General features: G+C 46.4%; 1 protein-coding gene across 6 annotated transcripts in view; it reads right to left on the reverse strand.

The window, feature by feature from the left end:
• The window catches only part of CAMKK2 (calcium/calmodulin dependent protein kinase kinase 2), a 56,475-nt gene that overhangs the window by 20,301 nt on the left and 12,488 nt on the right, over positions 1-23,686 (reverse strand). For 4 of the 6 annotated variants that reach the window (XM_007189532.3, XM_007189535.2, XM_007189537.3 and 1 more), the window contains exons 2-11: positions 19,964-20,478; positions 15,120-15,167; positions 14,412-14,465; positions 13,663-13,714; positions 10,425-10,558; positions 8,712-8,748; positions 3,279-3,300; positions 3,062-3,150; positions 1,733-1,932; positions 925-978 (exon numbers count right to left, since the gene is read on the reverse strand). In XM_007189532.3, coding sequence (XP_007189594.3) covers positions 925-978; positions 1,733-1,932; positions 3,062-3,150; positions 3,279-3,300; positions 8,712-8,748; positions 10,425-10,558; positions 13,663-13,714; positions 14,412-14,465; positions 15,120-15,167; positions 19,964-20,413 — 1,140 coding nt within the window. In that variant the 5' untranslated portion in view covers positions 20,414-20,478. The remainder of the gene's footprint in view (positions 1-924; positions 979-1,732; positions 1,933-3,061; positions 3,151-3,278; positions 3,301-8,711; positions 8,749-10,424; positions 10,559-13,662; positions 13,715-14,411; positions 14,466-15,119; positions 15,168-19,963; positions 20,479-23,686) is intronic. The other 2 variants (XM_057526559.1, XM_028168339.2) reach the window with 2 other exon arrangements.

Here is a 23,686-nt window from a genome sequence, read left to right on the forward strand (position 1 = left end):
TTATTTATTTAATTTTTATTTATTTATGGCTGTGTTGGGTCTTCGTTTCTGTGCGAGGGCTTTCTCTAGTTGTGGCAAGTGGGGACCACTCTTCATCGCGGTGCGCAGGCCTCTCACTATCGCGGCCTCTCTTGTTGCGGAGCACAGGCTCCAGACGCGCAGGCTCAGTAATTGTGGCTCACGGGCCTAGTTGCTCTGCGGCATGTGGAATCTTCCCAGACCAGGGCTCGAACCCGTGTCCCCTGCATTGGCAGGCAGATTCTCAACCACTGCGCCACCAGGGAAGCCCGGGACTAGTTTCTTAAGCTTTCCTCAATAGGAGTACAAGCTCATGAAAAGGAATAATCCTCACTTTTACTGCTCACATAATCAATCGGAACTTCAGAGTTTAAAATAGAAGCCCCTAAATGTCAGTTATATAAAAACAACAAAAGAACAACAACAGAAAGAAGACAAAACAGCACTCCCTAAATCAATAATGCCAAACGGGTTTTAACTTCCATTCCAATTCTATTCCTCCAACAACAGCTTCTAGGAACACTGTTGAGAAGAACATCAAAGCAGTACCAGGCTCAGGAAGAAAGAGTGCAGTTATTGATTAGTGATGCCTATCTCCAGTTTAGGAGAGGGTAGAGGTGGCATATTTGCTGTCCTTGCCCTAAATTCATCAACTACTGTATTTACAACCTCTAGAGCCTCTGCCAATCCTTCTGTTTTAACAGCTCGTTTTTTCACACATATGGCTATCATATACAACTATGTATATTTGGGAAGGCATCTTTTTTCATATTCAGATCTAATTGTGGAAATAAAATGAAATAACTTTTTAAGTGAATAAGTTCTATCTCCCTACAAGGAGAGATAATTATTAATCCAAGGGGGCAACCCACAACACCCAGGATACAGGACACCCCACCCTGTTACCTGGCCAAACACAAAGCAGTACAGCGTCACACCCATGGCCCAAACATCCAGTGCCTGCAAGACAAAGAGCTCCGTGTGAAGGGCCAAGGGGCAGTAAAGGGCATCTAATGCTTTCACCTGTCCAGCATCCAATCCTTCAGCTTTTCTTTGGGGAACCACCTCTTCTTGACTGCTCAGTCCATGGGAGTTTGGGCGGGGCTATTCCTGCTCCCCAAACCCCATGCCTCTGGGTGGGCACATGACCCAGGCCTGGCCAATGAATGAGAGCAACACTTCCCCCAGGCACAGTGATTGGTTCAAGGATGGGCACATGACCCACACTGGGCCAATCAGAGCCAATCCCAGGATTTTCACTGGAGCTCTTCATAAAAAAAAAAAAGCTCTTTCTATTGAGGCTGGTAAACTGGTAGAAAGTAGTCTGGAGCTGCTGATGACCATCCACCCGGGGAGGAAACCAATTCAGGAAAACAGAGCTGAGGGGACTTCCCTGGTGGTCCAGTGGTTAAGACTCCACGCTTCCACTGCAGGGGGCACAGTTTCATCCCTGGCCGGGGAAGTAAGATCCCACATGCCACGTGGTGCAGACAAAATTTTTTTTAAAAAAAGGAAAACAGAGCTAAGAGATGGAGAGATGATTCATCTTTGAATCCCTGTATCTAGCCAAGCCTGAAAACAAACACACCCTGCTCCTCATTCACATGGTCCAATGGAGTCACTGTTTAAGCCAGTGAGTTGGGTTTTTGTCACTTACAGCTGAAAGGACCATAACACACGCAGAACTCCTCATTGCAGGCAGGGCCAAACCTACCTTCCCAGAGAAGATCTTCCGGGTCTCCGAGAGCGACTCGGGCGCCATGAAGGCGGGAGTGCCCACGGTGTTAGAGAGGAGGGCGTCGCTGCCCTTGAACTCATTGCTCACGCCAAAGTCCGCAATCTTGACGTGCCCATCTTCTCCAACCAGCAGGTTGGAAGGTTTGATGTCCCGGTGGATGATCTTCTGGTAGTGTACTGGGGGCGGGATGGGAGAGAGGGGGGCAGGAAAACCACGTGAGGAGCTCCATGTGGCCCACACCACCCAGAGACACATGCAGGAGCCTCTCTGTTCTCCCAGGGTCCCAGGCCCTTCCCAGCCTTCCCCTCTCAAACCTGCTGAACACCCACAGCTCTGAAAGATAAGGGGAGTGTCTCTAAGGAAGTTGTCCCATCCTCCAAAGTGAGGAGAGAAACACTGACTGCCAATAGCTGTTGGTAACTGCCTGCTACAGTCTTAAGTCATGAGTGCATGGAGAGTTTTTGTTGAGCTTGGCTCCCAGCTAGAAGCCTCAAGACTTGTGACAAACATCTTTTCATTTACTAATGCCACCACTCAACCTGAACACCAAACCAACAATGACTGGAGCAGGTCAATTTGAAGTGTGAAGCACAACAGGACTGAGGACTTGGCTAACTGCTCCTGCCTGGATGTCAGCTCATGGGAGAGGACAGTCCTATGGTTTGGAAGACCCAACTGCATTTCTGGGGTGATGATGATGAAGATGATGATGATGATGGTGATGATGAAATGATGATATTGGTAATAGGAGCAGCAGCTGACTTTGCTGAATGCCCAGTCTGAGGCCTTGCCCTGTGTTAAGTGCTTCCCATTCACCCCATTTCAATCTCACAACAATCCTATGTAATAGGCAAAGGGTATGAGTCAACATGTTTAACAACCAGAAGCAGAAAGGACACCCTGCCAGTCAATACTACTGATGTCCTGGCTGATTTCAGACCTGGCGAGAGATATTTTATTCCCATTTTACAGATGAGGAACTAAGGTTCCAGGAGATTAACAGGATCCCAAGGTTGTTGGGAATAAGGGAAGATGCAAGGCACTTAACAGTGCCTGGGACACATAGAAAGTGCTGGATGAACAGTCACTAACACTATTGCTCTTAATTTTTCTGTGTGGCAGGAAGAAGGGTTTCTGCTCGCAGGGGGCATGGCCCCAGCAGGTCTCTCTGCAGCTCAGACAGTTCTTTTTCCTGCACACCTCCCTGTGCTCCAGGAGGGAAATAAGAAACCCTCCACTTTCCATCCACTACCTGGGAATGCTAAGCACCCCCTGGGTGAGAGTCCTCCCACAGGCCCCACTTACAGTACTCGATGCCTTTGATCAGATCCTGGAAATAGAAACGGGCCTGGTCTTCAGAGAGCGGTTTGAGGGTGGGCACTTCCATCACAGGCCTGAAAAGTCGATACATGCATGAAAAGCAAACCAGACACGCTGGCCTTTGCCCTCTCTCACCACCTCACTCAGCTTTGCAACTCAAGAAGCTTCGAGCATCACACCTGCTGGGAATGGGGACACTCACCCTTGGTTGACCAGTTCAAACACTGTAGGATAGAGAAGGGGGTGAATGGTTACACTGAGAATTTGGAAATCCATCTTCCTCCCCCTCCTCCCCAACTCCCAACCACCCCTAGAAACACCAAGAAGCACTGCAACTAACATTGGGGCTGGGGCGAGGAACAGTCCACTGAACCAAAACCATGGAAGGTTCTGCTTTTCTAAGTTCCCATGAGGAGGCTAGGGGTCAGAGATTTCTGGTATCCCTGGGACCCCAGCCTGGCTGAACTTCTAGTCCTCAAACAGTTGAGGACCCTCTACCAGAGAAAACAAAGCAGGAAGACCCGAGACAGGTGGGGGCGGCTCCTGGACTCCTTTCATCTTCCTCTCATACCTGGGGGGTGGGGGCGACTCCCAGGGATCTAACTGATGCTGAACTGTGTCCTCTCACTCACACCCAGGTCCTGAGCCACCTTATGCCAAAGAACAGGTCTAAGGGGACACAACTCAAACATCAATTTACTTAGGCACAAAGAAGTAGCCCTAGGGGACTTCTGAACTCTAGCAAAGTTTCAATTCAAGAAACAGCAAGAACAGGTATCGATGACCCCTCTCACATTTTCCAAGCTGCCAGGCTACATCAAGAATTGTTGGATAGGACTTCCCTGGTGGCGCAGTGGTTAAGAATCCGCCTGCCAACGCAGGGGACACGGGTTCGATCCCTGGTCCGGGAAGATCTCATATGCCACAGAGCAACTAAGCCCGTGTGCCACAACTACTGAGCCCACGTGCTGCAACTACTGATGTCCGCGTGCCTAGAGCCCGTGCTCTGCAACAAGAGAAGCCACCACAATGAGAAGCCCGCGCACCACAACAAAGACCCAACGTAGCCAAAAATAAATAAATAAAAAGGATAACATTGTTCCAACTCTTCAGCACTCTGTGGTCAGCTGGCCTGCAAACCCTTTCCTGTGACTCTCAATCCAAACCAAGACTTGGAGCTAGAGGTGGGGGATGGAGCTCTCCCCACCACCTCAAAGGCCAACTCATCCTATTCCTCCTAAACGGGCCCTTCTTGACTCACAATCATGTGCGACACACAAATGCCTCACTCCCTGCCAGCTTCCTCCCAGCCCTGTGTATGTGGGGACCGCCCCCCCACCATCAAGTATTACATAAATCATATTCAGGGAATGCACAGTTTTTTTGTTGTTGGGGAGGTGGGTTATTTTTTGCATTTCTAAAAGTTGAGGTGAAATTTTCAGAAGATTAAACTATTTTAAAATGCATGATTCAGTGGCATTTAGTATTCCACTGCCTCCAGTGAAAGCATCCCCTCTATCTAGTTCCAGAACATTTTCAGCCCCTAAAAAGAAACTCTGTGCCTCCCCCTAGCCCCGGCAACCACTAATCCGCTTTCTGTTTCCATAGATTTGCCTATTCTGTACATTTCCTATATGTGGACTCATACAATATGCAACCTTTGGTAACTGGCTTTTTCACTTAGCATGTTTTCAAGGTTCATCCATGTTGTAGCATGTATCAGTACTTTGTTCCTTTTTATGGCTGTATAATATTCCATGGTGTGGATATGCCACATTTTGTTTATCCATTCATCAACTGATGGACATTTAGGTTATTTCCACATTTTGGCTATTATGAATAATGCTGCTATGAACATTCATGTTAAGTATTTGTGTGGCTATCTGTTTTCAATTCTTTGGGGTATATACTTAGGAGTGGAATTGCTGGGTCATGTGGTGTAGTTATTTTAATTTTGTTCTGGTTGTACAAATATAAGTGGGAATATGAAGCTGTACCTTAGGAAATGAAAAAAACAGCACAGTGGATTTCAAAATCCAGTGGAGAATGACTTTGGAATTGTCTGTTTTCTGGAAGCATCTACCCACATTGGAGCTTCTTATGGAAGAAGGGTTGTTTCAAAGCTTGTCCAAGGGCTGAGGTGGCCAAGGAGAAAGAGCCAGCTCCTCAGACAAAAAGAGGGCTTAAAGGTTCTGACCTGAAAAGGAACTTAACTCCCCCAGGGCCCCACCCTGTTTTCACATTCATCAACCAGTGTTGGCCAAACCCTAGTTAGGAGAAATCTGCTATGGCTTCAGGCTGTGATTAGAAGCAAAAGTAATGGCGCTGAAGGTAAGGCTTCCACCGACAGGAGCGCTGGTGCCCTCAGCTCTTGCTTTCCCACCTTGGTTATGTAAACTTAACTTTCAAGAGCTGCTTCATGAATTTCTGTGCTTCCTCCCAAGCACTATAACTCGGTTGGCATGAGGGAAGCTGGCCTGTTGAAACAGGTCTATTTTCAGTCACTTACAGTTTAACCACTCCTGGAGCTGAGCAGTGGTGGAAAGTTTTTAACCCCAAGAAATACCAGTCGTATTCTCTACCCTTTGAGGGTCAGGCCTGCAGTTGCAGAACCCTTGCTGATACCTGCAACCTGGCTTCACACACTGCCCTGTCTGTCCTCACCACACACAGCTGTGGCTGGAAACTAAAAAATAACAGTGTCGGGATTTTTTCAAAACCGCTGGAATCACATACCAAAATCGCATGGCTCCTTCCCACACTGCCACCTCGAGAAGTGAAAAACTCTGTCCATGAAGCTGCCTGGTCCAAATGGCTTAGGAAACTCTTCTTTGAGGCTTGGGTCACGTTCTTTACACACTCATTCGACTCCTTGGCTCAAAACCCTCAAGGGGCTCCCTTCTTGCTCAGAGTAAAAGGCAAAGTTTTACAATGGTGTGAAATGTCCTCTGCCATCTGGTCTCCACTGTCCTGCACAAATGTCACCTGAGTGAGGCATCTTGAGGAGCCACTCTGTTTCGCAGTTCCCCAACCTGGAACTCCTGACTCCTGTGACCCTGCTCAGGTTAGCTTTTTCCCATGATATTGTCACCTTGGAAGCCTATGCCTAATACTTAGGTCTGAGTGTGTCTGTCCATCCTCACCAGAGCAATAAAGTGCCCTGAGGGAGCGGGGGTGGGAGGGTAGGGGGTTGAGTTTCGTTCCTTGAAGAACCTAGAACAGGGCCTGACAAACTGTAATGTTTGTTGAAAGAACAACCCATCTCCTCAGAAACAGCCCACAGCCATTCGGTGTCAGGTCTGGGGCCCCAAGCGAGCAAATTATGCTGCGGATGCCATTCTGGGCCAAAAATTATCTTTTACATTTTATGATTTCTTCTATATTTCCCCAAACTTCACTCATTTGCCTACCATGTTTATAATCTGGCCATATCTATATACCATGTAAACTATTGTTTATTTCACACTTTTCTTTAAATTGACTTAGTGTTAAAACTTTTAGCCTTATCCCGGGTAATAATATCCAGGAAATCATGCGTTTACCGTGCTGGTTATAGTTTTTCCTATGCAATGATAAATTAAATCGAAAAAATTTTTTAAATGTTGGTCCATATACCACCTAAAATTGTCTCATATATTTAAAGTGGTGTTGGTACCACATTTTGAGAAATTATGACTCTGTGATGTTCATATTTTTATTATATGAATGTTTCACAATTTTTTAAAGTTATCATATCTGATGTTGTTTACTGTGTACCCTCTAAAATGTTTCTAAAGGAAGGTTTTTAAAGTTCTAAAATTGGAATATGGCCTGCACACTAGATGCTCTTAAGGAACTGGCATTAACTTTTCCAGGTGCAATAACGGGAGGATTATTGTGATCATGTAGGAGATGCAGGCCAAAATGTTTAGGGCCTGAAGTGTCAACATGTCTGCTACTTTACTCTTGGGTGGTTCAGCAAAAAAATACAGAGAAATGGATGGGTGGGTGGCTAGACTGATAAAGCAAATATGACAAAAATTACTAACTGTTGAATCTGGGCGATAGGTAAACAGGTACTCATCGTACTCTTCTTTCAACTTTAACATTTTTCATAATAAAAACCTGGGTGGGGGAGGTGATGAAAAATAAAATGTCCTAAGCAACAACAGCATCCTTGGAATTGAACCATGGCAACTACTTTAGGGGAAATTGAGCTCTGAGCTCTAGTTCCAAACCAGACCCATTATTTATGATTAACCACTCCCTGTGCAGCAAAGGATCACCCTGTGCTCATCCAGGAGACAGGCTGGGCTTGGCCCTGCCCATACCACTCATCTCCTTAATACCCCTCCCAGCTGTCATCTGTACCCGCGCGAAATGCATACGCTAGTCTGAACACCTACCCAAGCCAGACAACAGTGGGACATGTGACCTGTTGATCACGCCTTCCTGGGCCTGAGGGTCTGCTGTCCAGCTTTGAATTAGTCCTGCACTTCCTTCCCTCATCAGCGCTTATGCTGGGAACTGACTGAGAACTGCCCCATGTCCTCATCACTTTTTAAAAATGAGGTCTCTGAGGACATACCTGAGTCCTTCCATTTCAGTGTGCAGGGCCCAGACCCTTCAATGGCCCCTCAAGGCTCCAAATGCCCCATCATGGCCTCCCAGGCCCTCCATCTTCATCCCCACCCCGTCTCCCTGGTTTTCTCTGCAGCAGCCACATTTTTCTCAAACACACTAAGCTCTCACCAGCCTTGGGGACTTTGTACCTGCTGTTTCCTCTGCCTGGAATGCTCTTCCTCAGATGCAACAGGGCTGTGTCCTTGATATTCAGGTGCTAAATGGTCACCTCCTTTCTGCCGTGGCCCCTCCATCTCTCTCTCACATCACCCTGTTTAATCTTCTTCAGAGTATCTATCTGAAGTTGATTATCTGCTCTATTTACAGTCATCCCTCGGGATCCATGGGGAATTGGTTCCAGGAACCCCCGTGGGTACCAAAATCCACAGATGCTCAAGTTCCTTATATGAAATGGTGTAGTATTTGCATACTACACCATTTGCATAGTATTTGCAACATAGTATAACCTATGCACATCCTCCCCTATACTTTAAATCATCTCTAGATTACTTATAATATCGAATACAATATAAATGCTATGTAAATAGTTGCCAGTGCAATTTTACTTTTTGCAAATTCAAGTTTTACTTTTTGGAACATTCTGAAATTTTTTCTTTTTAATATTTTCGATCCACATTTGGTTGAATCTGCAGATGCAGAACCTGTGGACACGGAGGGCCGACTGTAGTTGTTGACTATCTGTCTTCCCTGACTAGAATACCAGCTTCATAAGAGCAAGGGCCTCATCTTTCGTACTCATCACTGCATCCTTCGTGCCTAGAATGGTGTCCAACACACAGTAGGTACTCAATAAATATCTGCAAATGGATGAATAGGACACCCAGATAAATTCCCAGCAAGAACTCCTTTACACCTCCTGCTTTGAACCAGGGGTGCAGCCTTCTGTGTGGGGCCCAGTTGGAGCAGGAAAGGGTGGGAGATGCCAGGGGCAGGGGATGCCTGGAGAGCACCCCTGGGCTTTGGCAGGAGCAGCTGCCTGAGCAAGGGTGGCAGGAAGCAAGGGCTCTCTTACCCATGTACAGATGGTCCTCATTGGGGTCGTCCAGGACCTGTTGGCATAGCCACATGGAACAGGCCGGAGATGAGGAGCAGGAGAGAGGAAGAGGGAGAAAACATATGAGCAGGGAGGAAGCATCTCCACATGACTGCATTTGCCAATGGGAGGGCTGCGCTTTCCACTGTTTTTCCTAGTTAAGATGAAGGGCACAGGAAAAAACCCAGAGTGCGTGATCCAAATGGCCATCTGGAAAATAAGCGCATTCTAGCCAAATCCTCAAGGGTCCTAAATACCCAGAAAGGAGGTTATGAAAAGGAGGGGGCAGATGCCTCCCCTGGAAAATGTCTCAGCTTGAATAAGAATCCCACCTGTCTCCTAGGAGACGATGGACTGGTCATCAGGGTGAAAATTCAAATCCTGTCCCCATTCCCCCTGCCCTGGCAGGAAATGATGTCTCCCTGCCTGGAACTGCCACAGCACTTTCTTTCTCTCTTTTACGGCCTTCCTGCTTTCATTTTATCACTATTTCTATCTTCCTCTCTCCAAAGGGCAGGCACCTATGTTGTATCCACCTTGGTTGCCTCCTTGGTGCCCTGTAACAGGACTAGGCACCTAGTAGGTGCTCAGGAAATGTCTGATGAATGAATGAACAGGCAAGCTGGTAAAGAGTCTTGTTGGGTGGGGAGCCCACACACCACAGGGCACAAGGGAGAAGGGAGATCCTGCCAGGATCCAGACATAAGCGCTAACCAAGTGCCCTCGGGCTTCCTCTAAGATGGCCAACTCAAGCATCAGAGAGTTAAAATTGTGAAACTCGGTGTGACAGGTGGAGATAGCCTGCAGCCACCATCTCTCTTCTTTTGGGAAGAAACAAAGACAGACTCCTTGGCTAGACTGGTCCTCCCACCTCTTCCCATACCACACACACCTTCCCTAGTCATCTAAGAGCCACAGGACAAGAGCCCTGAGAAAGGGACGCATCCTAGGCAGAGGCCTGGGACAGCCAACCTGGAACCCTAAGCCCTGCCCTTCGAGGAAAAGTCAGACCCAGGCACTGGCCTACCTAGAGTTCTGTTATTTTTCTTTGAAAAAATCACTTATGTTAATGTGTAGGATTATTGTTGTTTTTAAATGAATTAAAAAATTGTTTAGCTTCTCAGTTTTAAATTCTAATGTGATAAATATTAATAAACATAACCCCCATAAGCAAAAGTTTTCTGCATTCTTCAATTATTTTTAAGAGCATAAAAGGGTCTTGAGACCAAAAAGTGTGAGAACTGCTGATCTAGAGCAGGGGTTGGCAAATTACAGCGTACAGGCCAAATCTGGCCCTCCCCTGTTTCTGCAAGTAAAGTTTTATCGAAACACAGCCAGGCCCGTTTGTTTACATGCAAATGGCTGCTTTTGTGCTACAACTACACATATGTATAGTACAAGGAGAACCAGCTCCAAAAAGAGAGAAACAGGTGAAGGGCAAGCCTCAGTATCCCTCTGAGCCTCAATTCCTTCGTCTATAAAATGGAAGTAATAGTCTAAGCGACGGGTGAGGATTACACAAAATAACAGGGTGAAGGAGCCTGGAGAAATAACTACCACTCAGCCCTGCAACAGGCTGTTTGATGTGTGTGGCTCTCTCTGGAAACCAGTGGTATGGCATTTTGATAATAACAGAGACAGGGCTGGACCATCACCATTCCTCCCTCTCTCCTCCGTGTCTCCCCACCTCACCTCCACCAGCTTCACCACGTTGGGGTGGTCCAGCTTCTTGAGGATGGCAATTTCCTGGTACACCTGCTCAATGGGGCCCCTGGGCTGGATGCAGCCCCTGGGGGCTGGCCGGGTCCCTCGGGGAGGGGGGCGACCTGGAGGAGACATGAACCATCCCAGAGTCAGGGCAAAGGACTTTCCTCTGCAGAGGGGGACTGTAGGCAGGACAAATGAAGTGGGGGGGGGCTCTCAGAAGGGCTGGAATGGCTGATGCCACAGGGGGCTTTATTTACTTATTTATTTATTTTGGCTGCGTTGGGTCTTCGATGCTGCACGCGGGCTTTCTCTAGTTGCAGCGAGCGGGAGCTACTCTTCTTTGAGGTGCACAGGCTTCTCCCTGCAGTGGCTTCTCTTGTTGCAGAGCATGGGCTCTAGGCGCACAGGATTCAGCAGTTGCAGCACGTGGGCCCAGTAGTTGCGGCACGCGGACCCTAGAGCACGTGGGCTTCAGTAGATGTGGCGCACTGGCTCAGTAGTTGTGGGATCTTCCCGGAGCAGAGATCGAACCTGTGTCCCCTGCACTGGCAGGCAGATTCTTAATCACTGGGGCTTTAAATAGCCTTCTCTTCATCTGACTCCTCTGCTGCTGGAAACTACTGACGCTGGAGACCCAGTCCCCTTGCCCAGCCTTCTGTTAATTCTCTCCTTCCTGTCCCATTCCCCAGGCCACAGTGAGAATCAAGAGTTCACTGAGGTACAAGGAGAAGAAGTCTGAGGTCTAGTTCAGCAATCTCAATATTCCCCTCTCTGGAGCTCGGTTTTCCCACTCCATAAGATGGACAAAAACATTATCCTTCACCTCCATAACTCATGGAAGTAGCAGAGATATAAAATAAAGTCCAGGATAGGAAAAGAAGTAAGAGCTGATGAGAGAAAAAACAAAGGATTTGCTTGGCCCTGCAGTGACTGATAGTCAAAAGGTCACAGTGATGGAAAGGTCCACAGTCAAAACACTTGCACTGCATATTATATGTAAGTAAGGATGTAAGTGTGACTAACAGAACAGAATGTGGATGTGTCAGCCTTGGAAAAGTAAAAGCAGAGGTGCAGGTGTCAGAGTGGGATGTGAACAGAGGCAAGGCAAGGTCAAAGGAAAGATACTTGCTGCATCTGCTGTAACAAGGGAGAAAGTGACAAGGGTAGTAACAACAAAGGAGCTGAACATTGTGGTATCACCTCATTGCCTGGTTAGGGAAAGGGAGGAAGGGAGTGGTTTAAGTCATCCTCAGAGCAAGTCAGAAGTAAATGTCAAAAACTAATAAATCAAGAAATAATGGCACAAGGATATTATCTGGCTCAGAGTTCAGATAAGCAGGATAAACCAGGGTCCTGGTGATAGGACAGGGTTTTGGGATTTATGTTTCTTCTTATCTACTTTCTCTTTTCAGCTCAAGCCAACATTTTGCTCAGCACTGCTGGCAGGGAGCTTATGCTGGAGCAGCATATGTTCACCTACACCTGATCACATGCAGTAACTACCAGCTGCTAAAAGAGCTAAAAGTGGGGGCTGCCTACAGGGAGAGGGAGGAGTATAGCAAGAAACTGTTGATCTCCGTTATACACCCTTCTGTTCTTTTGCATTTTTGTAGATATAATTGAAATACCTTATGGTATTTCAATTTTTTTAATTCATCATTTTAAAATATATAATTTAATGGTTTTTAGTACATTCACAAGGTTGTGAAACCATCACCACTAGGTCTTTTTTTTTTAAATTTTTTAAATTTTTGGCTGCATTGGGTCTTGCTGCACACAGGCTTTCTCTCTAGTTGTGGCGAGCAGGGGTTACCCTTCGTTGCAGCACGTGGGCTTCTCACTGCAGTGGCTTCTCTTGTGGAGCACGGGCTCTAGGCGCACGGGCTTCAGTAGTTGCAGCACGCAGGCGCAGTAGTTGCGGCACGCGGGCCCTACAGTGCACAGGCTTCGGTAGCTGAGGCGCGTGGGCTCAGTAGTTGTGGCACACAGGCTCTAGGGTGTACGGGCTTCAGTAGTTGTGGCGAGCAGACTCCATACTTGTGGCTCACAGGCTCTAGAGCGCAGGTTCAGTAGTTGTGGCGCATGGGCTTAGTTGCTCTGTGGCATGTGGGATCTTCCCGGAGCAGGGATCGAACCCGTGTCCCCTGCATTGGCAGGCGGATTCTTAACCACTGTGCCACCAGGGAAGTCCCTCACCATTAAGTCTTGAACATTTTCAACCCCCCCACAAAAAAAACCCATACCTATTAGCAGTCAGTCCCCACTCCCTTTTAACCCTAGCCCCTGGAAATCACTAATCTGCTGTCTCTGTGGATTTACCTATTCCGGACATTTCATATAAGTGGAATCATACAATATGTGGCCTTTTTTGTCTGGCTTCTTTCATTTACCATCATGTTTTCAAGGTCATCTGCATTGCAGCATGTATCAGAATTTCATTTCTTTTTATGGCTGGATAATATTCCATTGACTAGACAGACCACCTTTTATTTATTCATTCATCCGTTGACAGACATTTGGGGTTGTTTCTACATTTTGGCTATTATGAAGAGTGCTACTATGAGCCTTCATGTACGAGCATGTGTGAACATGTGTGTTCAATTCTCTTGGGTATATATGCCTAGGAGCAGAATTGCTGGGTCATACGGTGACAGCATGTTTAACTTTTCGAGGAACAGTCAAACTGTTTTCCTCTGAGGGATTTTTTTTACTTGATACCTATATTACTTCAATAAATTTTTTTTTTAAAGAAATTCACGTTCTTTTATTTATTTATTTATTTATTTATTTATGGCTGTGTTGGGTCTTTGTTTCTGTGCGAGGGCTTTCTCTAGTTGCGGCAAGTGGGGGCCACTCTTCATCGCGGTGCGCGGGCCTCTCACCATCGCGGCCTCTCTTGTTGCGGAGCACAGGCTCCAGACGCGCAGGCTCAGTAACTGTGGCTCACGGGCCCAGTTGCTCCGTGGCATGTGGGATCTTCCCAGACCAGGGCTCGAACCCGTGTCCCCTGCATTGGCAGGCAGATTCTCAACCACTGCGCCACCAGGGAAGCCCAATAAATATTTTTAAAAGAAAATGAATTTAAAACGTCAGCAGGAGGCCCAACGCTGTCTTAGGGGAATCCACCCAGGACACCTCTGCAGGGGACACCATTCAGTGGGTCTTCTCTGTATTGCCCCAGCCCCTGCACCTAAGAACAAAGGCCCTGGCCCAACAAACTCACGTGGAAAGCCCGCCTGTCGGATCAGTTTCTTTTTGGACAGCACCTTCATTGCCTGTGGGAGGAAAGACCCCACGTCCTGGTTAAAATGGGGAGGAGGGTGGAGGGAGAGTTCCTTCCACTCCTAGGCCTGCCCAAGCTGTCAGTGACCCAGCAGCCGCAGGACAATGTAGTGAGCACCTTGTCACTGGAATGGGTCAACTCCACGGAGTTGAGTCCTGGGGTCCCTCCAGGCCGGAGGGTACTTCCAAGGTTCCAGGTCAGCTCTCCCAGCTGGGAGGCCACAAACCTTGGGATTCGTTAGCACTGAATCAAGACACAAGTGAGCTGGAGTGATGGGCAAGGGACATTTTACACGTGGGGAAACTGAGGTTCAGCATTTATGTCACTTGTCCAAGGACACATAATTGGCACATGGGAGAGCAAGGATTTGAACCCATATTGGACTGATTTCAAAGTCTCAGCCACAGGGCAGTTTGTCTCACTACTACCCAGTTCTTAGTGCTGTGGAGGATGTAGAAAGGGTAGCCCAGAGTAAGGATATGAGACATTTGCCGAATTTATTCACTCAATCTTCCTGAGCCAATCACTTCACCTCCCCATTTCCCCACTTCCTTCCTAATGCACAGAATAAACATGACCTAAGAATAAAATGAGACAACAGCTAAGAAAACCTTCCAGGAAGGCAAGTGCTAGAAAGGAGTCTTTTTCTTTGGACAAGGATGGGGAGGGAGGGGGAAGTGGATACTCACGTAGTAGGTATTGTCATTTTCATTGTAGGCCAGCTTGACCACGCCATAGGAGCCCTGGATAAAGGGAGATGTCTGTGACATACTATTCAGAAGTTATGATCTGCGAAATGAGGACCCTAATACAGAGCTTGCAAACTGGCAGCCCATTGGCAAAATCCACCCTGTATGTTGCTGGATCTGCAGTTTTTAGAAAGTTTGAATTGGTGGCCAACATTATAAAACAGGTCAGATATAAAAATCCAGATTCTGATATGGATATGGAGCCATAATCATTTCCATATGTTAACAGTTTGCCACAGTCCTCACCACTCCCTACTGTCTTATACCTAGCATGTTTTCCTCATTTATATTATTCACTTGTTCTCTATTGGCATTTGAGTTTTTGACCCTTGCAATGATACTGCCCATTGGCTAATATAAAAGCAAAAACAGATGTGAGAGTGCCTTAAGGAGAAAAAAAGCCAACACCAATGTTGGTGATATGGAATTTCCCTGGAAGCTTTGTGAGCTTTTGTAGAAACACAGTACGATGTAAAAACAAAACAAAATAAAACAAAACAGATGGACCATAAATGACAAAACCCTCCCCCTCCCAGCCTCATCTCCAAGGACTCCTCTCCCACTCCCAAATCTAGTGGGGTTCCCTCCACAGTATCCGAGACATCCTTGGTAGGTATGGAAAACCAGCCTGGCTCCTGGGATATTTACCTTTCCAATTTCGTCCTTCAGTGTGTACTGATTCAGCTGTACACAATCCTGGAAAATAAGTAGAAACACATAGAATATGAATTGTAAGTTTGCAGCTAGATACATTTTTCAGAAACTTAAGTTTGCAGCTAGATACATTTTTCACAGACTTAACAAACCAAAACAAACAAACCTTAACCAGGACCCAAATCAAGAAAGGGAACATTCCCAGTGCCCCAGAAGCATCTCCCATATACTGGCCCCTGTCCAGGGTGACCACTATCCTGACTTCTACCAGCACAGTTGTTGTTGGTTTTTTTTTTTTCCTTTGGCTGTGCCACGCAGCATGTAGGAGCTTAGTTCCCAGACCAGGGATTGAACCCACGCCCCCTGCAGTGGAAGCTTGGAGTCTTAACCACTGGATCGCCAGGGAAGTCCCTACCGGCACAGTTTTGTACATTGTAAGAGCGTAATTATATAGTATGTACTCTTTTAATACCCATTTTAAAGGTTCTTCCCACTTTTAAAAAATTTATTTATTTTTTAAAAGTTAATTTAAAACTAAACAATAATCCATGACTGTGTTATCCTGTAAAAAATGTAAAGTGATACAAGAGGAGAAAATCTGAATGTCCTTAGCGCAAACAAAAGTTTCTTAACAGTTTCTCAAAAGTTCTTTTTTGTATAAAAAAAGTGCAGAATATAGAAGGAAACAAATGATATATTGGATTTCAATCAAAATTAAAACTTTTGCTCTTTGAAACACTACTAAGAAAAAAAAGGTAAGCCACAGACTGAGAGAAACTGTTTGCAACACTTACAGTGGACAAAAGACTGGTATCCAGAACATATAAGGAACTCCTGGGCTTCACTGGTGGCGCAGTGGTTAAGAATCCGCCTGCCAATGCAGGGGACACGGGTTCGAGCCCTGGTCAGGGAAGATCCCACATGCCGCGGAGCAACTAAGCCCGTGAGCCACAGCTACTGAGCCTGCGCTCTAGAGCCCACAAGACACAACTGCTAAACCTGCGCACCTAGAGCCCGTGCTTCGTAACAAGAAAAGCCACCACAATGAGAAGCCTGCGCACCGCCAATGAAGAGTATCCCCCCTTCGCCGCAACTAGAGAAAAGCCCAAGCACAGCAATGAAGACCCAACGCAACCAAAAAAAAAAAAAAAAAACTTTAATAAATAAATAAATAAAAAAGAACTCTACAACTCATTAATAAAAAAACAACCCAATTAAAAATGGGCTAAAGATTTGATAAGCTATTTCTCCAAAGAAGGTACACAAATGATCAATAAGCACATGAAAAGATGCTCAACATCATTACTCATCAGGGAAATGCAAATTAAAGCCACACCCGCTAAACTGGCTAAAATCAAAAAGACAGACCAAACCAAGTATTGTCAGAATGTAGGGCAAATGAAACTTTCATACGCTACTGGTGGGAATGTAAAATGGTGCAGCCTCTTTGGAAAACAGTTTGGCAGTTTCTTAACAAGCACTTCCCATATGACCCAGCCATTCTACACCTAGGTGTTTACGCAAAAGAAATGAAAACTTGTGTCCATACAAAGACTTGTATACAAATGTTCACAACAGCTTTATTAGTAGTAGTCAAAAACTGGAGGGCTTCCCTGGTGGCACAGTGGTTGAGAGTCTGCCTGCCAATGCAGGGGACACGGGTTCGAGCCCTGGTCTGGGGGGATCCCACATGCCGTGGAGCAACTGGGCCCGTGAGCCACAATTACTGAGCCTGCACGTCTGGAGCCTGTGCTCCGCAACAAGAGAGGCCGCGATAGTGAGAGGCCCGCGCACCGTGATGAAGAGTGGCCCCCGCTTGCTGCAACTAGAGAAAGCCCTCACACAGAAACGAAGACCCAACACAGCCATAAATAAATAAATTAATTAATTAAATTAAAAAAAAAAAACTGGAAACAATCCAAATGTCCATCAATAGGTAAATGGATAAGCAAACTATGGTATATCTGTACAATGGAATACTATTTAGCAATAAAAAGGAATGAACTACTAGTATGTACAAAAATATGGATAAATCACAAAATCATTATGCTATGAAAGAAGCTAAGCTAAAAAAGAGTACATACTAAATGATTCCACTCATATAAAATTCCAGAACTTGTAAGCTAATCTATAATGAAAAAGGCAGGTCAGCCGCTACCTGGGAAAGGGGAGGTGGGGGAGGGATGCGTTGTTGGGTGAGCTGGAAATGTCTGCGAACTTGATGGGGGTGATGGTTTTATGGATGTTTACATACATCACAACTGATCATATTGCACATCTGAAAAATGTGCAGTTTATTTCACTTCAATTATACCTCAGTATATTTAGGCTGAACATGTTAAGTGATACAAGAAGTAAAACTGGGAAAAGAAACACGATAGAAAGCAAAACTTCAATTGTTACAGAGAAGCCCAACATTTCCCTTGAAACCCCTCCCATGCCCCAATTCTATCCCTCTCCCTGAACCTTGATATCAGTTTGGTGTATAAATTTCTAGGCCTTTTTCTATGTAAATGCACACATACATGCATCTGTAGAAAATACAGAGTACTGTTTTGGGATGGGGTTGGGGAGGCATAGACGGTGTCACACTAAATCAGTTCTCAACTTCCTTTGACTGGAGTTAGTTCCACATCAGACCTGCATCTTTGACTTGCTGTGTAACGGGCCCACAGATCTCTCACCTCACTGGTGGACTTTTTAGTTTGTTTTGTGCTTCTCTCCAGTATTGTTTTCATTCCCCTGAGCCTTGAAGGGATGTGACAGGCAGAGGTGGGGCCCTGCAGAGCTGTCCTAAGGGGTCTCATTGCCTCATAATCTAGCCCCCACACTCTGCTGAGTTCATCTTCCAAGAATACACTCTGACCACATCAGCCCCAGCTCGCTGCTGCTTCCAGAGTCAAGTCCTGACTTCACAGCCTGACCTTCAAACCCTCTAAAGCTCTGACCTTGGCAGAGTTGTCTAGTTGCCCACCAAACACCAGTCTCTCCTTTCTTCCTTATAAGTGGAACTCTGCGTGGCAACATTCCAGGCTAGAAAACTGCATTTCCCAGCTTCTCTTACAGCTAAAGTGGCCATGTGTTCTGGCTAGTGGGAGATAAGCAGAAGTTGCTGGGTAGAGCTTCCAGGAAAGAGGACTGACTTAGGAGGCAGACATCTTTTGCCTCTCTTCCCTGCTCCTTCTTCCTGCCTGGAATGGAGCTGTGAAGGCTAGAGCCACAGCAGCCATCTTGAGATCATGAGGTTTTAAGGCCAAAAGCAACAACACAACTACCACACCAATCCCCAATGCCTAGCTCTAGATTTATTTTACATGGTTAAAAAAACCCTATTGTGTTAAAGCCACTGTTGTTGGGAGATATCTGTTTCTCTAAGCTGACTCATTTCTAACTGATACAAACTCGAACTCACTCTCCAGCCCTGCTTCCACAGTGCCCCCCATTTTGGGCCCCACACTCCAGTTAACTGAATCCCTGACCTATCCTGAATTCTATGGAAAGGAATATGTTGGTATACATAGCTGGTACTTAGCTGGGTTATGGTAATCATACTTTTAAAACTAAAATATTAGAGGAATGAGACTACCTCTGTCACCTAGGTGGCCTGTGGCTAGTTAATAAACTAGGAGATGAAACAACAATAACAATTTTTTTTAAATGGGCTCATGCCTTCTACCTCGGGGCCCTTGCTCATGCCATGCTCACCCCCTGCAGTGAACTCTCAGTATGTAGTTAAATATCAGCCCCTTTAGAAAGCCATTCCTGATTTCCAGACGTCCCCCAACAAAATGTATTCCTTCCTTCAACAAATATTTTTGAGCGACTATGCACCAGGCAGCGTGCTCAGTGCTGGGGGCCCTGTGGTGGACAGGACTGTTCCTAACATCCTAGCTGAGGCGGGGGCAGTGGCAGGGAACAGGCAATAAACAACTTAACAAACACACAGATAATCAGATGGTGACAAGTGCTGTGAAGGAAAGTCAACAGGGCAACAGGACAGAGAGGGACGGAAGGCTGCTTAGAGGGGGTGGAATGAGAGGCCCTTCAGAGGAGGTGATATTTGAGTTGAGACTTGGAAGCCAGATGGAGATGCCCTTGCAAAGATGGCGGGGGGCGGTGTGGTTCCAAGCAGAGGGAACAGGAAGGGTAAAGGCCTAACGGAGGGAATAAGGAAGACAAAGAAGTGGGTAAGGTCGGAGCTCTGTGAGTTGGCAGCACAAAGGTAGGAGATGGGGCAGGAGGTGGGGCGGGGGCGGATCAGGCCCTGTGAACCCTGCTGGGGATCTGAGTTCCAACCCACCTCCCAGAAGTTTATGGTAAAGATCAAGTGAGAAGTGCAGGTACAGTGCTGAGGGCAGTGCCTGGGAAGGCAAACACTCAGCAACTGGGGCCGTGCTGTTTGTCAGGGTGGTTTTATGGATGTATAAAAGGTCAGGGCCTCTCACTGACCCACCATCCGCATTTCAGAGCCCCCAGCACAACTTCCAACTGCCAGCACATGCATCTCTTTGTGAGAGGCTCTGTCTGTCCCAGAGATGCTCTGCCCACACTCAGGGACTGCCAGCAGTTGGTGTAACAGGCCCAGCTCCCTGGCCCTCAGGTGGAATAACTCTGGGGCTCCCGTCCTACACTGTCTCCCAGGGCTGCCCAGAGGTGGAGGCCCAGTTGCCCACAGTGGTCACTGGCTCCAGCATGCACCCTTTATTGACGTCTCCCTGGGTTTCCTGGGGTCACCTCCCCAATCAACTGGTTGCGCTGGAATCCTTCTGGGGGAGCCCAACCCAACGCGGAGGCATTCCGGGCGCGGGGCAGGGCACCAGGGGCCGCCACTCACATACCTGCATCCCGGTGATGGAGACGCGGTGCGACTCCACCGTGGGCCTCCGGGGCAGCCGCGGCGAGGACTGCGGAGAGCCCACGGGCGAGTGGGGCAGGGCCGGGTAGACGCAGCGCCCATTCGCATCCAGCAGGGACCGCTCTTGCAGAGAGAGCTTGCGACTGGAAAGGTGGGGCCGGGCCTGGGACCCGGAGACATCGAGGCGGACCTCTCCGCCAGGGGCCAAGGGCCGATCCCGGGCCAGGCCGCCGTCCACAGCGCAGGCCGGCTCGCATTCAGTGACCACGATGAAGGACTCCATGCCCAGATGGATGCTCAGGGACGAGAGGCCCCGCAGGGCTTCACAGGGCTTCTGGCCTTCGCTGCTGTTGCTGCTTCCGCCCCCGCCCCCCAGCTCATCCTGGGGGGCGGCCCGGTCGCTACTGGGTTGGCTAGAGACGCATGATGACATGGTGCATGTGCCGACCTCATGCGACACGCACGTGCCCGGGCACTCCCATCCGGCAGCGGCGCCACCTGCAGGGAGAGGAAGGGTCAGCTGCCCCCATCCTGTGCGGCAGGGGCAGGGACGGGGGTCTCTCCTGCTGCGCCAGACCGGTGCCTCATTCCTGCTTTGAGTCGCCGTCCTTGAAAAAAATATCTTGCAAAACACAGTGTGAACTGAAATCTTTTGCGTCTATATAGAAGAGCTTACTCCACATTTCCTCACTGTATCCTTTTTTTAAATTGATGTATAGTTGATTTACAACGCTGTGTTAGTTTCTGCTGTATAGCAAAGTGATTCAGTTATACATATGTATACATATTTTTTATATTCTTTTCCATTATGATTTATCACAGGATATTGAATATAGTTCCCTGTGCTATACAGTAGGACCTTGTTGTTTCACATTTCCTCATCCTAAAAGCCCCTCCTCACACAAAACAAGAATCCCAAATTCAATTCCTGTAGAAACCAAGTATGAGAAAACCCCAAAATAGAGCCCCCATGCCTCCTACAAAGGTGGCAGCTACCTCCAGCTCAAGCCAATTGTTGTTAAACAGGGATTGGGGCCTAGAATTGTCTGGTTATCTCCCCAACCCCTCTTCTTTTTTTTTCAAGAGAAGCCCTAAAGCCAGGATGTTAGGTGAGATCTCTTGATTTTTTTTTTTTTTAATTAGCAACTATTTTAAATATTTTAAAATGCTGGGCAGGCCAAATGAAACACTTCCACATGGTGACCTCTAGGCTGCATCACTTCACAATAGCAATGATTCAGACAGCCCTTTACAGATTATAAAATATCTTCCACACCTCAGGATAATTTCACAAGCACCCTAGGTTGTTGGTTTGCCATTATACCCTCATTTTGTAAATGGGGAAACTGAGGCTCAAGAGAGGGAGAGGGATTTGTCCAGGTCTCCTAATGCAAAGACCATGAACACAGGAGTCCAGTCCCCTGGCCTGGCCTGGCCGATGATTCTCAGCTGAGGAGTGGGGGTCAGGGGTCACACCAGCAGAGAGTGTGTGAGCCAGGGAAGTTTGTGTCGTCTGAGGAGCTAGGCTCGACATACCTATTATCTAATGTTTCCCTAGTTCAGCCCCCAGCTAGTACTTGCAAGATGTAAGGCAAATACGAGATAAAAAAAGGTTAACATCAAATAGCTTGGTGGTTCCTCAACAAATTAAACAGAGAATTACCATATGACTGAGCAATTCTGTTCCTAGGTATATATCCAAACAGCACTACTCACAACAGCCAAAAGGGAAAAAACAACCTACGTGTCCACGGACAGATGAATGGATAAGCAAAATGTGGTCTGTCCACACAACGGAATATGACTAGAAAGGAATGAAGAACCGACACAGGCTACAAACTGCATGAACCTCAGAAACATGATGCTAAGTGAAAGATGCCAGACACAAAAGGTCACATGTGTATAATCCTATTTATATGAATTTTTTTCTTTTTTGGCCATGCCACGTGGCTTGCAGAATCTCAGTTCCCCAACCAGGGATCAAACCCGTGCCCCCTGCAGTGGAACTGCAGAGTCCTAACCACTGGACAGCCAGGGAATTTCCCTGTATGAAATTTTTTAAATAGGCAAATGCATACAGACAGAAAGTAGATTACTAGTTGCCTAGGGCTGGGGAGGTGTTGGGGGAAAAGGGGAGTGACTGCCAATGGGTATGGGGTCTCCTTTTGGAGTGATGAAAATATTCTGGAACTAGATAGAGATGGTGGTTGTACAACACTGTGAATGGACTAAATGCCACTGAGTTGTACATTTTTAAATAGTTAATTTTATGTTATGTGAATTAAAAAAAAAAAAGATTGACACACTCCCTTAGACTGTCAATTCCTTCTGTCTCTGGGACAGAATATTAACCTTTGGTTTGCATGTTTGACAAATTCTGCTGGACAAATGTCACAGGTACCACTGGAATTCAGGGAGTATATCCACAGATACAGACAGTGGCAGCTCTGTGCTGATCACCCATGTCACAAAGGTGCCAGGAAAACAGTGAGGGCTGACTAGAGAGATTTTATGAATGAATAAAATGATATCTCTTTAAGACACTGGGTGGCAGTGGGGGGATACAGAGGAAAGTAAAGATGGGAGCAGAAAGCCAGTGCTTCCTGGAGGGCTTGGTTGAGGGGCAGAGAAATGCTACCCGCCCTCTTGGGACAGTCCTGCAATAAGTATTTATGGAATAGCTTCTATGTATGCAATCTGGACCATGACGTGGGCAGATGGGGTCCCTTGTGGAGCAGGGAAAGATCAATGGGAAAGGCACTAAGGAACTATCAACAGCATGCCAGCCCGGACATGGCACAATTTATGAACACAGAGTACAGTGTAAAGGAATAACAAAGTACCCAATCATGTGACAAGATGCTCAGCCTCAGTTATGGTAAGAGAAGTGCAAATTCAAACTACAACGAAATGGTTTGGTGGATCCTCAAAAAGTTAAATATAGAATTATCATTTGACTCCGCAATTCCTCTTCTAGGTATATATATATATATATCCCCAAAAGAATTGAAAGCAGGGATTCAAACAGATACTTATACACCCATGTTCACAGCAGCATTATTCACAATAGCCAAAAGGTAGAAACGTCCCAAGTTTCCATCAATGGAAGAATAGATAAACAGAATGTGGTCTATTTATACAATAGAACACTATTCAGCTATAAAAAGGAATAAAGTTCTGACACATGCTACAACATGGATGAGCCTTGAAAACATGCTAAGTGAAACACGCCAAATATTAAAGGACAAATACTGTATGACTTCACTTATAGAATAGGCAAATTCATAGAGACAGAAAGTTTAGAATAGAGGTTACCAGAGACCAGGGGAGAGGGGAGCAGGGAGTCATTGCTTAAGGGGTATAGAGTTTCTATTTGGGGTAATGAAAAAGTTCTGGAAATGGATAGTGGTGATGGCTGCACAACATTCTGAATGTAAATAGTGCCATTGAATTGTACATCTAAAAGTGGTTAAAATGATAAATTTTATGTTATATATATTTTACCAAAATTAAGAAAATAATAATAAAGCTGCAATGAAATATCTTTTTTCCAACTATCGGATTGGCAAAGACAAAAAATATAATAACAGCACTATTTTGATGAGGCTATGGGCAGTATGAATTAGTATCACCTTTATGAAGGGAAATTCACCAATATCTAACAAAATTCCAAATGCACATACCTTTGACTTAGCAATTCTGCACC

Source organism: Balaenoptera acutorostrata, chromosome 13 (assembly GCF_949987535.1).
Source record: "Balaenoptera acutorostrata chromosome 13, mBalAcu1.1, whole genome shotgun sequence".
NCBI lineage: Eukaryota > Metazoa > Chordata > Mammalia > Artiodactyla > Balaenopteridae > Balaenoptera > Balaenoptera acutorostrata.